Raw genomic sequence first — 20,585 nt, 5'->3', positions numbered from 1 at the left:
TGCTGACATCAATGTCCAAATCCAAATGTGCCCTGGGAACCTTTGGACCTGCAAACAGAGCAGAAGTTGAACTCTCCCTGAAAAGACATTTTCAGTTGAAAACTGAAAGTTCTTAAAAGCTTCTTAAGTGAGAATTGTTGGCAACCAGGGGGGGAGGGGGTCTCTCAAGGAAACTGCAATGACTATTCAAGCATCAAGAGTTTTGGAGTGATTAAATGGCACTCGGACACGGCTCAAGGGAGTCTGTTTCAGGTGACCAGGAGGTTACATCTGCTGCTCGGAGCAATGAGGTCAGTAATGCTGAAATGCCTGTTAAAGAAGGGGTTTACACTTCTCTGAATTTCAGAATTGGCATTCCTGTAGTGTTTCTGTAAACAGAAACCTTTGTTGTGGTTTTAAGTGTGAACTGAAATCGAATGATGGAAAAAGTTTGTATTCTCATGACTTTGGTTTTGCAATAACTTTCAGGTTCCTGTACTCAAAACCCTTTCCTGTTGTGTGCTCTTCAGCCAAGCTCTACTCTAGGTCTTTTAAAACTGCCTCATCTAAAAGGGGAACTCCTCCACATCTAGAATAAATGGCAGTTTCACCTTACATGGAACAGCTGCACATGTAAGAAAGAAAGGTAGATGTGAAATGGCAACTAATGAGTCAGAGTTAGCTTACGTTATAACTTTGAAGATGTAAAAAAATAGATTAAAAAAAAAAAGCTGTACTTAATGTCACTGTCATTTAAAAAGTCATTCTCATTACATTTTGGAGGATGTCACATAGTTTTGCATTTCTTTTTTGACAAAGAAAAAAACTTTCTAAACTAATAACAAAGGAAACCGCTTGAAAACCTACTAAAAAACAATGTTAAAAATGCTAATGCAAAGATACAGGAAACATGCTGTTCTTTGTGAATTTTTGTGTGTTTTTTTGCAACATTAACTTTACAGCTAAACTAATTAAGCAAATATAGAACATTCAGATTTGAAATATGTTATCCATGTTTTGTTTGTTGGATTACTTTTAAAGGATCAGGACATCATTTTGTATTATACTGGTTTTAAGGGCAAGCCAGAAAGGGGGCACATCGTAAAAAAGTTTAAGGCTGAATGCCTGATAAAATTCACTTCTGCTTCCCAACATTGGTCCTGTCAGGGTTTGGTTGAGGTTTTTAGGAACAAAATTCAGAGGTGAGGACAGAGAGGTGAGTTCTTGAAGATTTAATGAAAGTACTCACAGGCAACTGAGGCAAAATCATCCAACATAAAAAGTACAGAAAAAACAGAAGAATGGAGACATCAGGGAAAACATGCATGAGGAGCCAGGGAAAGACGAGGAACCAGCACTGAGCAACTGCACAGGGAGAGTATATATGGGAGACTGAACAAAGACTGGACTAGTGAGCTGATTGAGAGCAGGTGAGAAGAGAGTCTAGAAGGGAGCTACACACACAAGAAGGTAAGAGAGGGCAACAAAGAAAAACCTAAGAACTCAAATATATCTAGAAAACACAACAAAATAGGAATTAAACCAATAAAACTAGAAAACATGGATCAAAGTAAAATTGAAAACTCAAAAGAAAACTTAACAGAACCAAGACCGTGGAAGGTACGTTTTAAGCTCAATTTTTTTTCTGCATCAAATATCACGCTCATATAAAAGTGAAAACCAGCATATTTTACCTCCTTACAATCAGGCAATCCTATGGAAAATTAAAAATAAATCAGTTTGGAACATTTGGTCCAAATTTGGAACAATTGTGCCGAATGGACCTTTTACATACAGAGAGGGTCATAGTTTCACAATGCTTTTGACTAGAGATCTGACATTTTACACATTTGTTGTCTACAACATGAAGAACAAGTGTAGTAAGTGGGATAAAGATTGTATTTTTTATTTGAGGGAAAAAATTAGTTTTTTTTTTTGTTCTTGTGGAAAACCTAGTGAGTCTGTACAATTGTACAGTTTGTGTATCCCCACAAACTAGAAGGTTATAGCTTTTAAATGATATATCAGAAGCATGTGGAATTTACAATATTATTTTACTGGCCAATGGCATTTTTGTAATGCAGTGCACAAGCTATGAAAAGGTGGGTGTTAATTTACAGTTTTAAACTGTCTTTGAAAATGCGCTCAAATTTTGTTCACAAAAGGTTCTGGGATAGAAACAAGCCATGGAAGAAACACATAACAGAGCACGTACTTAAAGATTGTTAAGAATGTACAGTAAGCTAGTTTGTCTAGTAAAGGTTTGTACCTGAGGACAAATGTGCAATGATCTTATAAGATCAAACCTTTGGGTAAAACTTACACTGCATATTAACCCGAATACATAATCCCCCATTGAACATTGTAGTAGAAGTACACGAGGAGCTGTTCTAAGTTGAAACATTGGTGGAGAGAGCTAAATATAGTGCATGCCTGGCAGAAAACCTGTTAAAGGGTGCAAAAGAATGTGGGATTGAGGGTTATATTCCAGCAGAAAAAAAACACAGACACAAAGCCTGAGCTACAAATGCAAAGATTGAAATATGTGTTTTACAGACAATCTCCATTAAAATCCAAAATGACTTCTGCTAAGTCTTAAAAACTTACCTTAAAAAGACATGATGCTACTGTGAAACAAGAAGAAGGTTAATACCGATGCATACCCTATTGCAGCAGGCTGTCGCAATCCCAGTTTTACTCTGTCTCCTGTTTGGGATTCTCTGCAGGTTTTGTTAATGTTCGTATGTTTTATTCTTATTAGGTTGGTCTCTTTTGGTCTCCCATACTTTTAAGTCTTATCTTGCTGCTATATTTCTCTTTTGAATAAGAATCATTTTCTGATTTTTTTTATTGGTGGTTAGGTTCTGAATTATTTTTATGATGGTGTGTTTCTTCCTTGTTTTGTTATAGTTTTGTTAGTTAGCTGCTCCGGGTTATTTGTTCATTTCTGAGTTCTTTGTTTACTTTATGCTACATTCTGCCGGGTTTAGTTCTTTGATGTTGACTTTTGTTTTTATTTGTTTTTGGATTATTTAAATTACAGGTCCTTATTAAAAATAACACCAAGATTTTTTACTTTATTATCTGAAATCAGTTTAATTCCATCCAAATGTAGTTACTAGCTAATCAGCTTCTTTTTAAAGACTCTGGTACAAAGACTATAACTTCTGTTTTGTCTGCATTCAGGAGCAGAAGGTTAACAGTCACCCAGGTTGTTATGCCTTCAAGACGTGCCTGTAATCTATGTAATGGGTTAGCTTCATCTGGATTAATAGAAAGATATAGCTGAGTGTCAGTGGAAGTTAATCCTACGCTGTCTAATAATTCTACCAATTGGGAGCATATATAAAGAGAACTGGTCCTAGCACTGATCTGGAACCCTTGAGCATGAGGAAAATTTTTCATTAACCTGAACAAACTAAAAGTAGTCTAGTGCTGTTCCTTTAATCCCTACAAAATATTCAAGTCTTTCTAAAAGAAAATAATGATAAACTGTATCACATGTAACACTGAAATGTAACAGGACAAGTACAGATACAAGTTTATTATCCAAGGCCTGTGCAATAATTCCATATATATATATATATATATATATATATATATATATATATATATATATATATATATATATATATATATATATATATTTGGCACCTTCATTTGACTATTGAGCCGATGTGACAGTGAATTTCTCCACTATGAGATAAATAAAAGTCTTATCTTAACTTAAAATACCTTGATCTTTAAACCAACATTATGGTGAGTGTTCTTTGAAAGCAACCTATAATCACCAGACCAACAGGAAAAGCCTTGGCCACATCAACAAGCAGACAAGAATTATGCTGCTTCCTATCCACATAAATGGTAATGCTGCTGATATAGTGTTAGGATCCGAACCAAAGTAAAACGCATGTTTTTACTTCAGATAATTTTCTAGCCTGAGGGCTATAGTTCAGTCCTGGTTTTAGATCACAGAATCCTGGAAAACATAGAAAAATATTTGAGTTTTGTTTTGCACTTCTCTAAAAATTTATTGTTACTCAGTAATGGTGACCTGACCAAAGTCTTCAGAGAAGACTAAGACTGCCGTTTCCTCTCCTGTTTGATAAGTGCTTGTAGTTTAAAAATATATACTATATATTTTTTTTTTTTTTTTTAGAAAAGCGAGTGACTTTGCTGAATCTATTTTATAATATGATTAAAATGAAACCCATGTCAATTGAAAGATATACAATTTTTAAAAAATGGGAACAAAATCTTCCTAATTTCACACCTTTTGTAAACGGGGGCATTAGGAAATGTGACTTTGAGCTTATAAAGTTTTTATAGGCCTCTTGAATTCTGATTAGCTGTTTATCTCTGTAAACATTACCTTAGGGAATAGATCCACCACTACTTTAGAGTGGGGGTGTATATATGGCAAAGATTAACTGGGACACTACCTGAGATTTATAATATTGCCTAACTAGTTCAGGTAAAAACAGGTCTTGCATGTTCTACCAAAACAAAGGGATATTCCTAATTTTAGCTATCCTAGTTGTATATATCAGTTGGAAAAAATACATCTTCTGCTGCATCAGTTTTTGTTTTGTTCTTAGCAGGTAGGAGCAGCTACACAACATGTAGCTCTACGGAAAAAGAAGACACAGACATGCAAGTGCTTGATTGCATCCCTAATCGTCCTCATCATCATCCTCATAGTCATAGCAGCCACACTGGCCTGGTACTTCCTGGGTAAGCAATTATTTTAGAGTTTCCCAGCGGGACTTTATTCGTTGTCATCTAGATAGACGCTTTATTATTTCTGGAATCCAACTAATCAATGTAGTTCTGTCATTTTTCTAAAGTCTTTGGTAACATATTTACTCTTCATCATTTAATTAAAATACTTTTATCCTATTAGGGAGACACGTGTAGAAGGCTGGTTAGGAACTGTCTAAAGTGTTCAGATGTACGGACACAAAACAGCATATTATTTAGTGAAAAATCCTTTAGATGTTGTTGCAGATCCTTTCCAGGTAAATAGTGCCTTAAATCATTAAGTAATAACTTATTTCTTTCTTGATGGCTTTTTAATCCTTTCTTGTCTCTGCCTAATAAGATTGAATCCTTTCTTTGTCATCTTATTCTCATCAAGGTAGAAGCTGTTGAGGTTTTTGTTCATTCTATTCAATGTCTATTCAATTAGCTGTTATGAAATTAGCTGTACTGCAGATCTTTGCACTAACTTAATTTACTTCAACCTATTGACTATTACTTTTTATGGGTGGGTATATTTTTTTTGGACCGGAAAAGTTTTTCCTAGCTGTTTGTACTTTCATATGCCCTTAGAAATGGTTTTAATCTGTATTTGAACTTGCACAGCTGAATCTTTGTAAAAGGTTTAGGGTCAAATATTTCTCTTCCTGAAGTGATTTTTTTTTTGTATTCATTTTTATGTGGCTGGGTGGCTTTTGATATGACCTCCCTTTAATTTTTTTCTTTCATGGCTTTGTACCAGATTATCACGACTGGTTGATTACATGCCTTCCCATTTTTAAGGCAATAATTAAATTATTGGTTTTCCTCATACAACAAAAAACTTTTTCACTCATAGATGAAAATGTGTTGAATACATGGTGCAGCCTAACATGAATTATTTTTAGTGTGTATTCTTATTAGCAACACAGAAGTTCAAATGAAAAGGCATTGGGAAAATAAATATGGAAAACTACTGAGAAAACGTTTGAGGCAATTTTCTCACTGAAAGACAGAGCTTTGATAAGAGTTTAATCTTAAGTTAAATCACTTTAGATTATGTAAAATATGCCAGAATCTATTCTTTATATCTGTAAACTGATTTGTAATGTGTGTTTTTGTCTCTTTATATGTGACAGAATACCGGGTTTGGACATTAGAGCCTCGAGTCCAACAGCAGTACACAGCTTACATAACCATCCTCAACAGAACCTTCTCACCAGATCTGTCTTCTCACAACAGCCCTATGTTTAAAACTGAAGCAAAATCCATACAGAACACGGTGAGTAGTAAGCTATTCTCTTAGAATACAATTGACACTAAATTATACATTATTGGCGATCCTTTAAGATCTGGACACAGAGCGCTCTTCTTAATTTCAAAATATCAGCCCTAAGTTCTAAATTTGTTAAAGGATTACTAAAATGAAACTTTAACTGAAGCAATCCAAATATGTTGATTTTTGAGACCAAATAAAACATCTGAATACATTTAAACATCCATCCATCCATTTTGCATCACATTTATCCCAAGCGGGTTTGCAAGGGGTGCTGGTGCCTATCTCCAGCTGTCTATGGGCGAGAGGCAGGGTCCACCCTGGACAGGTCGCCAGTCCATTGCAGGGCAACATAGAGACAAACAGGACAAACAACCATTCACACACACACTCACACCTGAGGAGAATTTAGAGAAGCCAATTGACCCAACAGTCATGTTTTTTGACTGTGGGAGGAAGCCGGAGTACCCGGAGAGAACCCACGCATGCTCATGGAGAACATGCAAACTCCATGCAGAAAGACCCCGGGTCGGTAATCGAACCTTGTTGCTGCAAGGTAGCCGTGCTATCCACTGCTCCACTAAGCAGCCCTAAATTTAAAAGTTTAATAAAGTACATTTTGTCAAAATCCAGCCCCTTTTACTCTTATAATTATAGCTTAAAGATCACGAAAGCCCAAAATGTCTCACAAAAATAGAAAATTAAATAGGATCAATAAAAGATTCCTTTTAAACAGACATATCAGGCATCTGAAAACCATGTTTTATTCTATACAATCACTATTCAGGCTGGCATCTTTTTGCATGAATGATCCAAATCAACAGGCATCGCATGGAGGAGATCAGCCTATGGCACTGTGATGTGTGTTAACTGTGGATTCTTTCTCCACTCCTCCACCACACTCTTTACATCGTCATTCTTGATGTGCAGGCTGCTAAATTCATTTTACAATGTTTACTACTCTACTTTTATTTAATCACTTAAAAGAGTGATTAAATCAATGCTACACTGTGCTGTTGAGTGTTTGATAGTTTCCTTTTGTTTTTAGTTAAAGAAGATCATGAGAGATTCACCTGTTTCTAGATACTTTAACTACACCACTGTCTTTGCATTTGGGTAAGTGCTCTCTTTCTGGAAGCCATAAACTGTAGGATAAAAAAGTGACTGAATTTCTCTGCTTTTCTGCAAACGGGTATCTTAAAGCATGCAGCTAAAACGGCCTCCTCTAGTGATAGTGGGTGATGTCCAAATCAGTCAATGAGGGGTGTTCAGGAGTAATAAAGCATGGAATTCTGAATTGTGAAAGAAAAGTTTATATAAAGAAAATTTCTCTTTTGATAAACTCATAAAGATAGGTATTCCATAGGTTATCACTGTTGGCAGTCCAGTGTATCATGCAGATAATTTCTAGACAGCTGCATCAGTGTCATATGGCCTAACCATAAACACATTATTATTTATATATTTATAAGGATGTTTATCTGTTGGGTCATTTTCTTTCAATGACATCACTGTGGGAATTAACTTACTGGTACAAGAGAATATGATGACATCATGTCAATCTGACGGAGAGGACCTTTCAAATAAAGAATTAAACTCTTATTATGTATTGCTGTTCATGTATTTATTATTACTTTGATCATTTTGGTAATTTAATGATTGATTTTGTCTCTGCAGGCAGGGGAGTGTGGTCGCTCACTTTTGGATAGTGTTTTCTGTACCCAGCAGTCATATTGAGAAAGTCACAGCAGAAAAGGTCACCAGAAGTCTGAAGGACGGCTTTAGGTGGTACAGTGGGTCAAAGGGGGACGACACAGCAAACCTGAATGGCTACCTATTCCAACTCTCTACATTGTTTGTTAGTGGTGAGAGAAATAGTGTGTGAGTTTTGTGCACAAGCCAGGAAAATACAGCATGGCAAAGATATTTTTTTATTATTAGTCTTATATGTTGTTTCATTTGTGATTTTCTTTGCTTTTCTTCTGTTTCCTACAGAAATTGACTCCAAAGCTTTAGAAGTTTTGACAGCTTCATTTGGTATTCCTTTTTTTTTTTTTACCTCCTCATAATTTGTTCTTTAATTTTTTGTTTTTAACTAATAAAATAGTTATTATGATTTGCACTATACTAAATATGGAATGAGTGATGGACATGCATTGTTTTTCATTTAATATTGGTGATTTCCTTTGCAGGCATGTTTTTCTCCTAAAACTCTGGTGTACAGTCATGTAATTAGTCACATAACATTAGGTGGCGTTTTTTTTTTTCTGTTTTCTAAAGAAATTATTACCCTTTATATGTTAATGGTAAAATGATTAAGAACAAATCAAGAGTATTCATACTTCCTAAAATTTATTATATTTTTTTTGTGTTAAACAAGTTCAGTTTGTTGTTTTGCAAATTTAGGAAACCACATACAGTAGTAGCAATTTCCCTGTTTCCATGGTGGGTCCTTGACTGGCTGGCTTTTGTGGATACCGGAGGCCATTCAGCTGGCTTTCAGCCTTAATGAGAACTTTTAAACTGCTCCTAATGTGGATGAGTATATGAGACATGTTTGTTTATTTATATACAAACTGGATAAAATTAGTTGTTACTTTGGGAAAGAGACTAGAAAAAGCCATAAAAAAAGACTCCATGCTAACGTTATCCACAAATCCCTCTGAACACAGCCTCCCCCCAGTGAAACAGAGTGGTGGTACCATCATGGTATGGGTTTATTTTTTCCTTGGAAAGGAGATGTACCTTGTCAAAACTCAAAATAAGATAGATGTGGCTCCATACATTGAGAAATATGCTAGGGAAGTGAACAGGTCAAAATCCAGAATGTGTCAAAAGACAGAAACGCCACTACGTAATTCAGCTGGTGGTGTGCTTGTAGACATTCAAAAGGAGGATGGACAGACAAGCAAAGCTTGTTAAGACAAACTCTAAAAGGTTTTTTTGTTTGTTTATTACATAAAACCTCTAACAGTTTAAACTAATACCGCTACTTTTACAAGGCACTGTGCTGAGCCATATTTGTTTATGATGAATAAAAGGGAATAGATGAAAATGAAATAAACATTTTCAAGTAAGAGTTGTGCAGATAGTCATTAGAACTTAAGTTAATGAGAGTCCCAAAGTAATAAAGTAAACATTAATGTCTACTTTACNTTCTATTTCTATGAGTTCTAGTATACTATCAAAGACTTGCTTGAGACCTTTATTCAGACCAACTCAAAAGAAAGGAACAAAATTTGGGATGTTATGCAGGAAAAAAAAAAAAAGTGTCCACTTTTTAACTTCTAGGAGTCCAGGTATCCTCTGATCTTACCTGGGATGCATTTGAGGAGTAGGCTTCATGAACACACCCCAGATTATACTATCTAAGCGTGGCCAGAATGCCTATCTAACATCTTTAAGTAGATCTACCTGACCTGCAACATACAATACCTGATTATTAAATAAACACTATTTTAGCTAATCTTTTAATTTAAGCCTTTTATTTTTAGGCATTTTATGCTTTCAATCTCAAATAAAAAACAACATAAATATATTGCCTGGAAGTTAGCAAGGAATCAAAAATGTATACAAAATAAAATCATATTATAAACCTGTATTTCTAAAACTAACTCCCTTATAATCACATTTAAACTTGATCAACTGGGAATAAAATGTAGAAAAGAAATTATAGTCAGACTGACTGAATTAGTTTTATTTTGTTTTCATCAATACGACTGAGCTGCTTTGATGAGCTCTGATGAGTGTGATACCAGGCTGTTTTTTACTTCCATTCTGTTCCTCTGCTTGGTTTTAATGTGTGTCACAGCAAGTGAACTTAAACATATAAGAAAAATTTACGTTTTGGTTGATAAATGCTTGTTTAATTTTTCATTTGGATGCTGAAAAAAACAAAATACAGCCCAGCCCTAATTTATTTTACTGCCTATGAAAAACAATATTTTATGTATCTATTTTTATGTACCCCTTGCAATGCACTCGTTGATCACTAGGGATACGAGTACCCCCGGTTGGGAATCACTGTCCTACACTGCAAAAAATATAAATCTAACTATGTAATTTTCTCAAAATAGGTGCATTTTTCTTGAATTGAGGAGGAAAAGGAGATACTTTGCCAATGGAACAAGAAAATTCACTTTTAATTTCTATTTTAAGAGTAAAATAAAAATATTAATTCCATTTGCAAATGTTCTTATTTACCTGACCAAATTAAGGCTAAATCCACTTGATTTAAGACATTTTTACTCATTTCTAGATCGTTTTTGCAGTGTATAGGACAGCTCTTCTCCTCTGCATACCTTCATCAGTCAGAAGGCCTGTACTGGATATGAGCCGAGGCACCATAGTTTGTAGAAAACAAGAGTAAATCTAAAAAAAAAAATGAAATGTCTTTCATTCCTCCTGCTAATAGATTGTTTTTTTAGGTGACTTTCATAGTAATTTTAGTGAGTTGTTGTTGGTAATCTGAAAATGTTTTAATTGATACAATTCAGGTTTCACATTTGTATGTCTTCGGCCATTTTGGTTTTATTGAATCTAATCTAATCAACAGCTAGTATAATGTCATACTATCATCAATCATTCTGCAATAACCTAGTCTTTATAAAGTGCATATGAAAAGTTTTTTTATTATTCAAAATATTGATTTCACTTTTCGACGTCTTTGTTTTCAGATTGTTATCGTTATCAAAAGGTGGCATCCATCAGCCCCATGGCTCTCCGTGGCCCTGAAACACATCGCTCCTCATGCCTGTGGCACCTCCAGGCTGACCCGGGGTCACAGCTGGAGCTGCACATGGAATGGCTGCTACCTGAGTGCCGTGACCGACTTGTTATTTATGACTCACTCACACCATCTGATCATCATCTCATTACATCGTATGATTTCCTTCAGCATGTGTTGAATGCATAAATCTACATATTTTTTCAAAATCCATGACCTCAAATCAACCAAGCAAGAAAAATCATGAAACTGCATAAAAAAGGTTGTTTTCTACCAAAGGGTGTATGGCTGCAGCAGACATGAGGATGTGGTGCGTGTCCTCTCATCAGGCGAGTGGATGACGGTGGTTTGGAAACAAGGCCTTTACAATTATAAGGACCCCTTCTCTTTGTCTGTGCAGGCCTGGCCGCAACAGGGTAAGACTTTAAACAGCATCTAACAGAGGGTGGAAACATGTTATATGCAGCCAGAGTCTGCAGATTTAATGGATGATAGGGTCCTTTAAAGTTTGCTTCAAAAACATGTTTAAGAGTGGCTGTGCTTCATCTTTTTCAGGACTTATTATTATTTGAACTATTTTTCTTATCTGAATGTTAACAGAGCATCTACTCATTTAATGACAAACTCTGTACCACTGCAGTTGTTAATATTCCATAACAAGTAGTAGAAAGTAGACTGAAATCTTTCATGAGGGAAAATCTGTTTTTCCCCTTTAAACTAAATTTCCTGTGCAGAACATTTTGTTTGCAAATCCTAGAGTAATAAAGATTGACTATATATATAGCAGCTTAAGCACAATTTCTAAGATACATCCATTAGAATAAACATATTGATAATGTGGTTTCATCTAACACTAATGTCTTGCTCTGCCTGGTGTTTCCCAGACTGCAACTCGTCGATTGACTTGAAAGAAGCACATGGGACCCAGGGGACTCTACAGACACCTTTCTTTCCCAGCTTCTACCCGCCTAACACAAACTGCTCCTGGACGTTCATTGTCAGTGTCCCTTTTTGTCCATATTTTATTAAACAGTTAAACAGACAGATTATAAAATGTTATGTTTGATGACAGATGCCGGGTGCATCAACGGGCTTGGCTCTGGAGTTTGAAGGCTATGAGCTAAGAAGAGCAAGTTACAATCAGGCCTGCACACAGGGTCAATGGATAATCCAGAACCGAAGGTGAGGTCTGGTGTACTGAGTCCTTCTCATTCTACAATGTTTAACTGAAATACAGGTGGAAATCAGATAATCGCCTACACCTTTCATTAACAAAAACTATTATATTATTAACTGAATTAATACAGGAAAAATTATATAAAATTCTGTCCTAAACAGTGAGGGAAACTATGGTTAAACTAGATGATTCTGCAATATGTCCAACCCACAAGAATCCTTTATAAAACGATCTTGTAAACATATTTTTCTGTAAAGCCCAGGTGCTGCATGACTGAGGTGAAGTGGTAGGTTTTAGGCCTAGGTCCACTTCTCCTTTATTCTTCCTCCATTTAGACACCACATGCAGGTGGCTGCTATATATCTAGAGGAGCTTTATAAGAAATTAATCAGCTGACATATTTCTTTTTTTTTTTTTTTTTTACACTGTGCATCTCTGTTTATTTACAAACATCTTTTAAAGTATCCTAAATGTACCACATTCTCTTTGAAAACCTGTTTTAGAAATACAGCTTAAAAGTTGCTTTAAAGCAAAAATGGAAATACTAATCAGTGTGTCATTGAAGGATCTTCCCACCAGGTGGCACTGTTGTCTAATAAAAGTATCCTAGTGTTTTCTTGCCTGTTCTTTTTTTGTTTGTTGTGTTTTGTTTTTGTATAGCTTTAATATTCTTATCCTAATTAAAGGAAAACATTGACCCAATAGTCAGAAGACAGGATTTATTTATTCATTTTTTTTTAAGTCTAATGCATCCACTGAATTTCTGTTATCTGTTATTCCTCAGATTGTGTGGTACTAGAGCTCTGCAGCCTTATTGTGAACGCCTCTCTGTGTTGGCAAACTCAACCACCATCATTATGACATCTGAAGTGTCACTGACCGGACCGGGCCTTCAACTTCACTATAGCACCTTCAACACCTCTGACCGTAAGTTTTGGACTAGGAAAAACACCCAATGCAGATAATGAAAAGAAAATGATTAAATAATGATTCTGTGTTTGTGAAGCTTGTCCAGGGCGGTTTCTGTGTTCTATCAGTGGTCTCTGTGTCCCCCAGTGTGATGGAATCAAGGACTGTCCCAACGGACTGGATGAGAGAAACTGTGGTAAGAAGTTTAGATTTTTAAGTAGATCCATCATCAGCTGTTCTGAAGGCCCTCTAACAGCTAAAGGGCAAATCCTTATAGGCTGTTAGACATAAAACCATCACAGAGGAAACTATATTCTGTTTCTATTTCTTGTAGATTGTCTAAGGCCCCAGGAAGCCACCATGTTTTTAGTAAAGCTTAACAAAATGTTAAACTTCACTTAAACCATTTTGTACCCAAGCACTTAGTCTCTGCACTTTGATTATTTTTAGAAAAGGACTATAATTAATGGAAGTTTGTATATTATTGTCTCTAAAAGGTACTGCATTGAATCATCTGTGATAGTCTATTCCTAAACTCCTCATTTTTCTTTATTACATTTGATGGTGGGTTGGTTTAAGCCAAATAATGCAATATAACAGTATAATGACTCTCTTTTTAGAGGCATAGGCCAGTATTGGGTTCTGCAGGCCAACAAAGACCTAAACGACACCCATTACTAAGGGGTGGACCTATTTTTTCGGTTCAATTTGCATGTTTTCTGAGCCATAACAAGGCTTTCGTTTGGACCACTCTCTAAAAGCCTGAACTCAACGCTAGTTGAGACATTTTGAATTGAGAAAGCTATCAGGATGGGAAGTGAAACGTCTTGAAACTTGGGAAAAAAAGTCCAGTGGTTTATTTATTTATTTTTTTTAACTTTTTTGGAATGACTATGATTTGGATGACTGGGAATCTTCACCAGCATTTAAGCAATATAAAAACAATAAACAAAAATAATAAAAACCCTCATATTCTATGTGCTTCTACTAATGCAAGATTGCTTAAAAGCAGAACAGAATGTGATTAGATCTGATGATAAATCCTTTTTAAATCTATAGGATGACCTATAATTATTTAAAAAGCTGAGACTTAACAGTTTATCTTAAAAAAATGTGTAAGATTATCAGGTTTGATACTAAAGGCATCATTTTTAGTGCAATCTGTTGGCCTAAAATCAGTTCATTAAAATATTTGTGAAAATTGAATTTTTTATAGATTTTGAAGGCTGTAAGGATTATATTAGTTCACTGAATGCAACCAAATGAACATAGAAATGCACAAACTTATATTTATCATGAATGTTTCAGTGTGTGTGGCACAGTACACCTGCCCTGAGGACAGTCAATGTGTCGACTACTATAAAGTGTGTGACCAACACCCAGACTGCCCTGAAGCCTCGGATGAAATGAACTGTACTGATGGTAACACTCTGGCCTTCAAGACTCACACATACATCACACATTAAAAGGTGTCATAGCATGAAAAAAGAGGCACAATCTACTTTCATCTTCACACTTAAGTATTTCACAGTAAACAGCTTATTGGCAGGTTTGGTGGATGTTTGTTGAGGACCAAGATGCAGAGACGGAAAGGCAGAGATGATTTGTAGCGGATTTTAAACAGGCAAGAAACTCAGGAATCAAAAACTAGGAGACATTCAGGGAACCTAACATAAGTAATAAAGTAATGAAGAGAATCCAGCAATGAGGAGCTGAACGGGAGGTGTTTATATGGGGGACAGAACAAAGACTGGGCTAATCAGCTGATAGGGAGCAGGTGTGGATAGAAGTAACTAGAAGGGTAATAGGCATAAAGGGGCAACCGGGTGTAACTCAAAAAATACAACATTGCTTAAAAACAACAAGAATGAGACTAAATGGGGAAGAAACCAATGACCAAGAGAACACAGAATGACATTAATCAAAGTATAACTAAAACCTCAAATGAAACTTAAATAGAAGTCCACAAAGGGCAGAATCAGTTGTGGAACATTAAGTGAGAAACTCCCTCTACTTTTCCTGAATAACAACAGACACAATCACCCATTGAGAGCATTACGTTGTTGGCATTTGGCTCTCTCTGTTTGTCCAGGTGTGGAGTGTACGGATATGACATATGTCTGTGCTGATGGAACATGTCTGAAGAAGCCAAACCCAGAGTGTGACTCTGTCACCGACTGCCCCGATGCTTCAGATGAAAATCAATGTGGTGAGATCTCACAATGTTTCCCTAGTTTCAGTAAATAGGGGTTTTATGTTATACAGTAGGAATCCAGTTTTCTTTGCTTGTGCTGGTTGTCCAAACAACCACGCTCCTCTCCTAACTTTACTTCTTTTGAATTTTTTTAGCAGATTTAAGTTCCACTTCTGTTCACAAAGACACTAAAGCTTAGTAATGAATTTCTTCTCCAATAAGGTTTGCAGCCTGATTATAACTCAAAACTTGAACATAAAAGATGAAATAGATCCCCCAAAAGCCCTCCTGTATAAGAACAAGGTGCAATAACATAACATCTTCCCCCTTTTTACTCTGTTGTTGGTTTTTGAATCATATCCCATTTTAAATCAAATTCTGACACACTTGTTCAGTTTTTAAAGGATTTAGCTGGAGCTTTTATGAGATACACTACCTTTATGAAGCTTTAATGCTTCTTAACTTGTTTGCATTTTGTTGGGTTTGAACCAAACGGTAATCAGTTTTATGAGGAAATGGAAGGATTGACCAAAAACAACTTCTTACATCTTATAGACTCCTGTTCCATTTTTTGTATTTATTGACAATTAAGGGTTATTAAACAAGATTTAATTTATAATCTTTTTGACAAGCTGAGCAAAGAGAGTATTCGTCAGAGAAGCAGCAAACCACCATGGTAACTGGTTGTGCTGAGAGCCACAGCTAAATTGGGATGATCTGTTCGGAAAACAATTTTTTACATCCTCTGCGAATCTTTTGTTTACAGCACAGTGGCGGGGGGGAGGAAACAGATGCAAATGCAAAACAATTCCTTAATTTTTTGCTTATCTTTCCACGATCACTGTAGGGAACAAATCAAACATGTGGTACAAAGTTTATTTTTCAGATTATTATTCAGATTTTCCACCAAATATAGGTTAAAGATGAGCTAACACTGTGCATCACCACATTTATACATGGCATAAAACCTTATACAGTAATCTGGTAAGTGAGTTTATTTAACCAGGAATATTTACACAGAAAATTTGCAAACAAACATTTAACAAAAGTCAGTATTTTTTCACTTCACGATTATGTGCTACTTTGTTTAAAAATCAATTCCAAAAAAACCTGTAATGAAATCCATATTTAAACAAGACAAAATCTGAAAAAGTTCATTGTGGTAAAAAATATCTTTGCAAGGTGTGTCTATTTGCAGAAGCGCCGTTAACTTTATCTCTGCATATGTTCAGACTGTGGCCTCAGACAGTTCTCCAGCCGCATCGTTGGAGGCAGTGACGCCTCAGAGGGGGAGTGGCCTTGGCAGGCCAGTCTACAGGTGCGGGGAACCCACATTTGTGGAGGAGCGCTGATCTCCAATCAGTGGGTGGTGTCTGCAGCCCACTGCTTCTATGATGATCGGTGAGCACAGGAAGTGAGGAGAAAGGAAATGAGGTGATGGCTGCACTTTGAGAGCGTGCTAACAGAAAATAGACAACCTCAGGCACTTAGTTGTTTAAATGTCAGCATTATACACTTCCTGCCTTCACTTTGAAACCTGCTCTTTGATTTCTCTGTTCTTTAAATCAGGATGATCTTTCATTTTTCTTTTAAACTTCCTCTCTATTCAGCATTACTCCTGCCATTTTTCTAAAATATTTGCATGCATATAACAAGTCATTGTGATGAAAACTAGAGAAAGCCTCATTAGTCCCTCTGTGATTTATCCATCTTTCATGTCTTCTTTCCACAGTCTGTATTCCCCTTCAGTTTGGACCGTGTATTTGGGTAAACTGCTGCTAAACCGCAGCAGCCCCACAGAAGAGGTGGCTCGAGTTAAACAAATACATCTTCACCATTACTACGACGATGAGTCTCATGACTACGACCTGGCCTTACTGAAGCTGGACCGGCCTGCGTATGCACTGCTAACTGGATATGCTCGCCCTGCCTGCCTGCCACCCCCCACCCACCAGCTGGAGCCAGGCCTGCTTTGCTGGGTTACCGGCTGGGGAACACAGCAAGAGGGAGGTGAGCTGGCTAGAGGTTAGAGTTCATAGGAAGAAAGCCATGATCAATCAATAGAATTGAATCCATTATACTATCATTACAAAAGGACACCCTATTGTTTCTACTTTTTTTTGCATATTGATATTTAACACTATAGCAATATCAATTAAAGTAATATTATCAGAATGTCTCCACATTTAGTCCCCCACACTACAAAAAAAGCTGTAATACTGTACATCAACAGGACAAAATGAAGGCATCTCACAGCTGACAGTAAAGGGTAGGACAAACCTTTCATCAGACCAACATTAAACTCTGGTAGATGACTAAACAGCATAAAATCTCCAGTGGATGAATTAGCTACTGAAGCAGTCAGTTTCAGCATTGTTTCTAGAGCCAGAAACTAAGAACATCACTTCAATTATGTTCTGCAGTGTCTCTTATGCTAATAAAGAAACTGTAAATAGGTTGAAACCAAATCCATAGTGCTTATTGTTCCCCCTTTGATCTCCTGCAGGCAGTGCAAGTAATGTGCTGCAAAAAGTGGACGTTCGTCTGGTCAGCGAGGAAGCCTGCATTCGCTCTTATGGCTACATAGTCACTCCCAGGATGCTTTGTGCTGGTTATCGTAGTGGTGGGAAAGATGCCTGTCAGGTACAGACACATATATATAAAACTAGTGGTTTATTTAATTAATATGCACTGATTTCCTTTATTCAGAATCCTCTATTACCAGTTGTAAACAAGTGAACTACACAGTAGTCAGAGAGAGTTCAACTTTACAATGCTGTTTTATTTATGTTGGTGTTAATTAAATCCAAACGTCTTGATTATTGATACACATTTAACACTTACTGCAACAGCTGAAAATAGCTCTTGTGAAACACTCTGAAATAATAAACTCCAGAAACCACAGCAGGAGTTAGACCACTGTTCTGGCTAAATGATCAGCATCGACCAGCCAGCTTCACGAACTGCCCCTGCTCCAAAGACCCCATAAGAGGTTCAGCTTCACTTTGTGGGATGTATTTTGGCTTGTTATCCAATCAGGGCTCTAATTTTCCCCCGCTTACCTCAATAGGCCCAAACATGAACAGGGATTTCTCATAGAGGCAGCGTCCTGCTCCTCCAGAGCGGAGGGGAGATCTCGTCCAAGAGCGAAATAAACAGCCAATTAATGCGGATTATACTCATAAAATCTTTTAAGGGATTATTTAATGCAATTTAATGACTAAATGTATTAAGTTCGACAATGCATATTTTATCAATAAAGTTTAGCCTCATAATATTGCCCATAGCCTAGATAGATAGATAGATAGATAGATAGATAGATAGATAGATAGATAGATAGATAGATAGATAGATAGATAGATAGTTTTTTTTTTAGGTGATATGTAGAAACTATCAATTAGCACTAATTCTAATGAAATGCCTAAAAGCACTCAGTGCATCTAAATGAAATACTCCAAGGTTGAAAATCAGACAACTACTAATAGGAAAGTAATGGAAAGTTTAAAATTTGAAGGGTTGTATAATTTTGGACCCTACTCCTTTTTATTTAATACCTCTAAACTAAAGCTCAGTGCAACAAAATGCCATAGAAGGTTAGTCAGAAATAAAGTTACAGAGAAGTTTAAATTGCTCAACATTTTTGTACCCCACTTAATAGAAGTTGGGCATCACATGCCTGCATTTACATGTTAACTCTGACGGTCCTAATTGAAAGTATTTTTTCAAAATGACTATTGCACAGCCTTTTGGAGTTATCAAATCAGTAAAGTATCACCTGTAGCGTAGCTATTTTCTCTGGTTAATTACATACTGGGCTCATGGAGGAGCGCCGTGGGAGACAAAGGAAAGAGGTCCTTTCTCTTGGGCAAATATTTTATTCTTTGTGCATTTTATTTTGAATATGTTATTATTATGATTCGCAAATAAAAGTGTAACTTTTGATCACTACCTTAACACCTATTGCATCTTAATAATCCAGGTTAACATAAAAGATTTACTCAACTTATTTATATCACTTCTTTGTGTTTTTAAAGATCTTTTATAACATATATTAATTTTAAATTTCCAATACTATTATACTATGGGATTTGAAGTTTATAAAAGTAGCTTTATGACATTTTAAATTTTTTTCTAATATGGATTTGATCAATAACTGTCTTTATTTATTTATTTATTTATTTTTACTACTTTTATTACTACACAACAAAACTATTGATCTAGAGATTGAAAGACAGATCTGTGTAAATATATTTCCTCTGTTTTCATGACATATACATTACCCTTATGGCCTCAAGGGGAGAACTTATTTTATTTCCACTTAAACCCTTTTGGCCTTCATCTGGCACATATTGCATTCAACATTTGTTTTATTTTTCCCTAAAATGAACTAACAGAATTCATCAGCATACTTTGCCAGTACTCCAGATTAAATAAAGGAAAATCATGATATAGTAGCTTTACAATGAGCTAAAATACACACAATAACTATAGATTTAGACTTCATTTTTTTTTTATATATAGTATAAAATATTTAACTGCATTATTCCTTCCTTTACTTTGTGCTTGTCACGTCCAGGGTGACTCTGGTGGGCCCCTGGTTTGCCAGGAGCCTTCAGGGCGCTGGTTCCTGGCCGGAGTGGTGAGCTGGGGCAGAGGCTGTGGCCGACCAGACTACTACGGTGTCTACACCCGCATCACCAGACTCACTGACTGGGTCAAGCAGGTCATCAGCAGCTCATAAATCAGGGACAGAAGGATCAGTCCACCTATGGCTTAAAGTGATGATAAAGGTGTTATTACTTCTCAGCAAAGATTTGAGATAAAACAATAAAGCAGGGGTTATCAACATTTTCCAGGCCAAGGACCCCCAAACTGGCAAGATGGAGTGGGGACCCCCTAATTATGTAGATTGTAAGAAATTGTGTTATATCAAACTGGTCCTATAGTCACTCTATTACATATGGAGTGATGTAATGAAAGTAATTTCACCCTGGGATTATTAAAGTATTTCTAATTCCTGGTTGATGGGACAGTTGTTGTGAGTGAAATGGTGCCCAGCTTGAAAGAGATCCTGTGTGTCGCTGAACGTGTGCATTGATAACTGAAAGACGACTTCTGCTTCCATTTATCCATTTACTGTAGTGTGTTGAATGCATGTTAATGTGTATTTAAAGACATTTCAATTGTTGGAAAAAATTGCAGGGGGAATTAAAAAAAAGTCTAATCAAAACTTTTGTGACTCCCATGCAGTACCTCTCTGAACCCCTACAGTAAGGGTTCGTGGACCTCCTGTTGAAGATCTCCGCAATAAAGCATTTCTTTAAAGCCATAGTGAGTAATAGTCTATATAAAACTTTATAAGGTCCATTAAAAGCTAAATTAAACAGTTCAGAATTACAACCCTACAATCTCTGTATGCTTATTTTTCCTTAAAAACGTATTTTTTGTGATGCTGCAAATGGACAATAAAAATCAGGACAAGTTCATGATGATGTTAAAAGACATGTGAATGCATATAAAAGCAGCAATACAGCAGGTTTAAATACCATTACATCACTTAAATTTAACAGAATATGTGAAACATTTG

The 20,585-nt window shown here is 36.1% G+C and overlaps 1 protein-coding gene across 2 annotated transcripts; it reads left to right on the top strand.

The window, feature by feature from the left end:
- Positions 1 to 19,926, top strand: tmprss6 (transmembrane protease, serine 6). Of its 2 annotated transcripts, XM_015374025.1 has the most exons (18): positions 1 to 290; positions 4,581 to 4,713; positions 5,856 to 5,998; positions 7,041 to 7,108; positions 7,670 to 7,857; positions 7,988 to 8,029; positions 10,669 to 10,873; positions 10,998 to 11,134; positions 11,603 to 11,715; positions 11,791 to 11,900; positions 12,680 to 12,822; positions 12,902 to 13,000; positions 14,113 to 14,226; positions 14,897 to 15,013; positions 16,231 to 16,399; positions 16,731 to 17,008; positions 17,505 to 17,641; positions 19,575 to 19,926. In XM_015374025.1, the coding sequence occupies exons 1-18, from the start codon at positions 216 to 218 to the stop codon at positions 19,737 to 19,739; spliced, it is 2,436 nt and encodes an 811-aa protein (XP_015229511.1). In that variant the 5' UTR covers positions 1 to 215; the 3' UTR covers positions 19,740 to 19,926. The 2 variants fall into 2 exon arrangements, with proteins under 2 accessions (XP_015229511.1, XP_015229512.1); XM_015374026.1 differs by lacking the exon at positions 7,988 to 8,029.
- Positions 19,927 to 20,585: the final 659 nt, after the last annotated feature.

This window comes from Cyprinodon variegatus, unplaced genomic scaffold, assembly GCF_000732505.1.
Source record: "Cyprinodon variegatus isolate N-32 unplaced genomic scaffold, C_variegatus-1.0 Scaffold96, whole genome shotgun sequence".
Classification (NCBI taxonomy): domain Eukaryota; kingdom Metazoa; phylum Chordata; class Actinopteri; order Cyprinodontiformes; family Cyprinodontidae; genus Cyprinodon; species Cyprinodon variegatus.
This window is presented reverse-complemented; position numbering and strand designations above follow the sequence as displayed.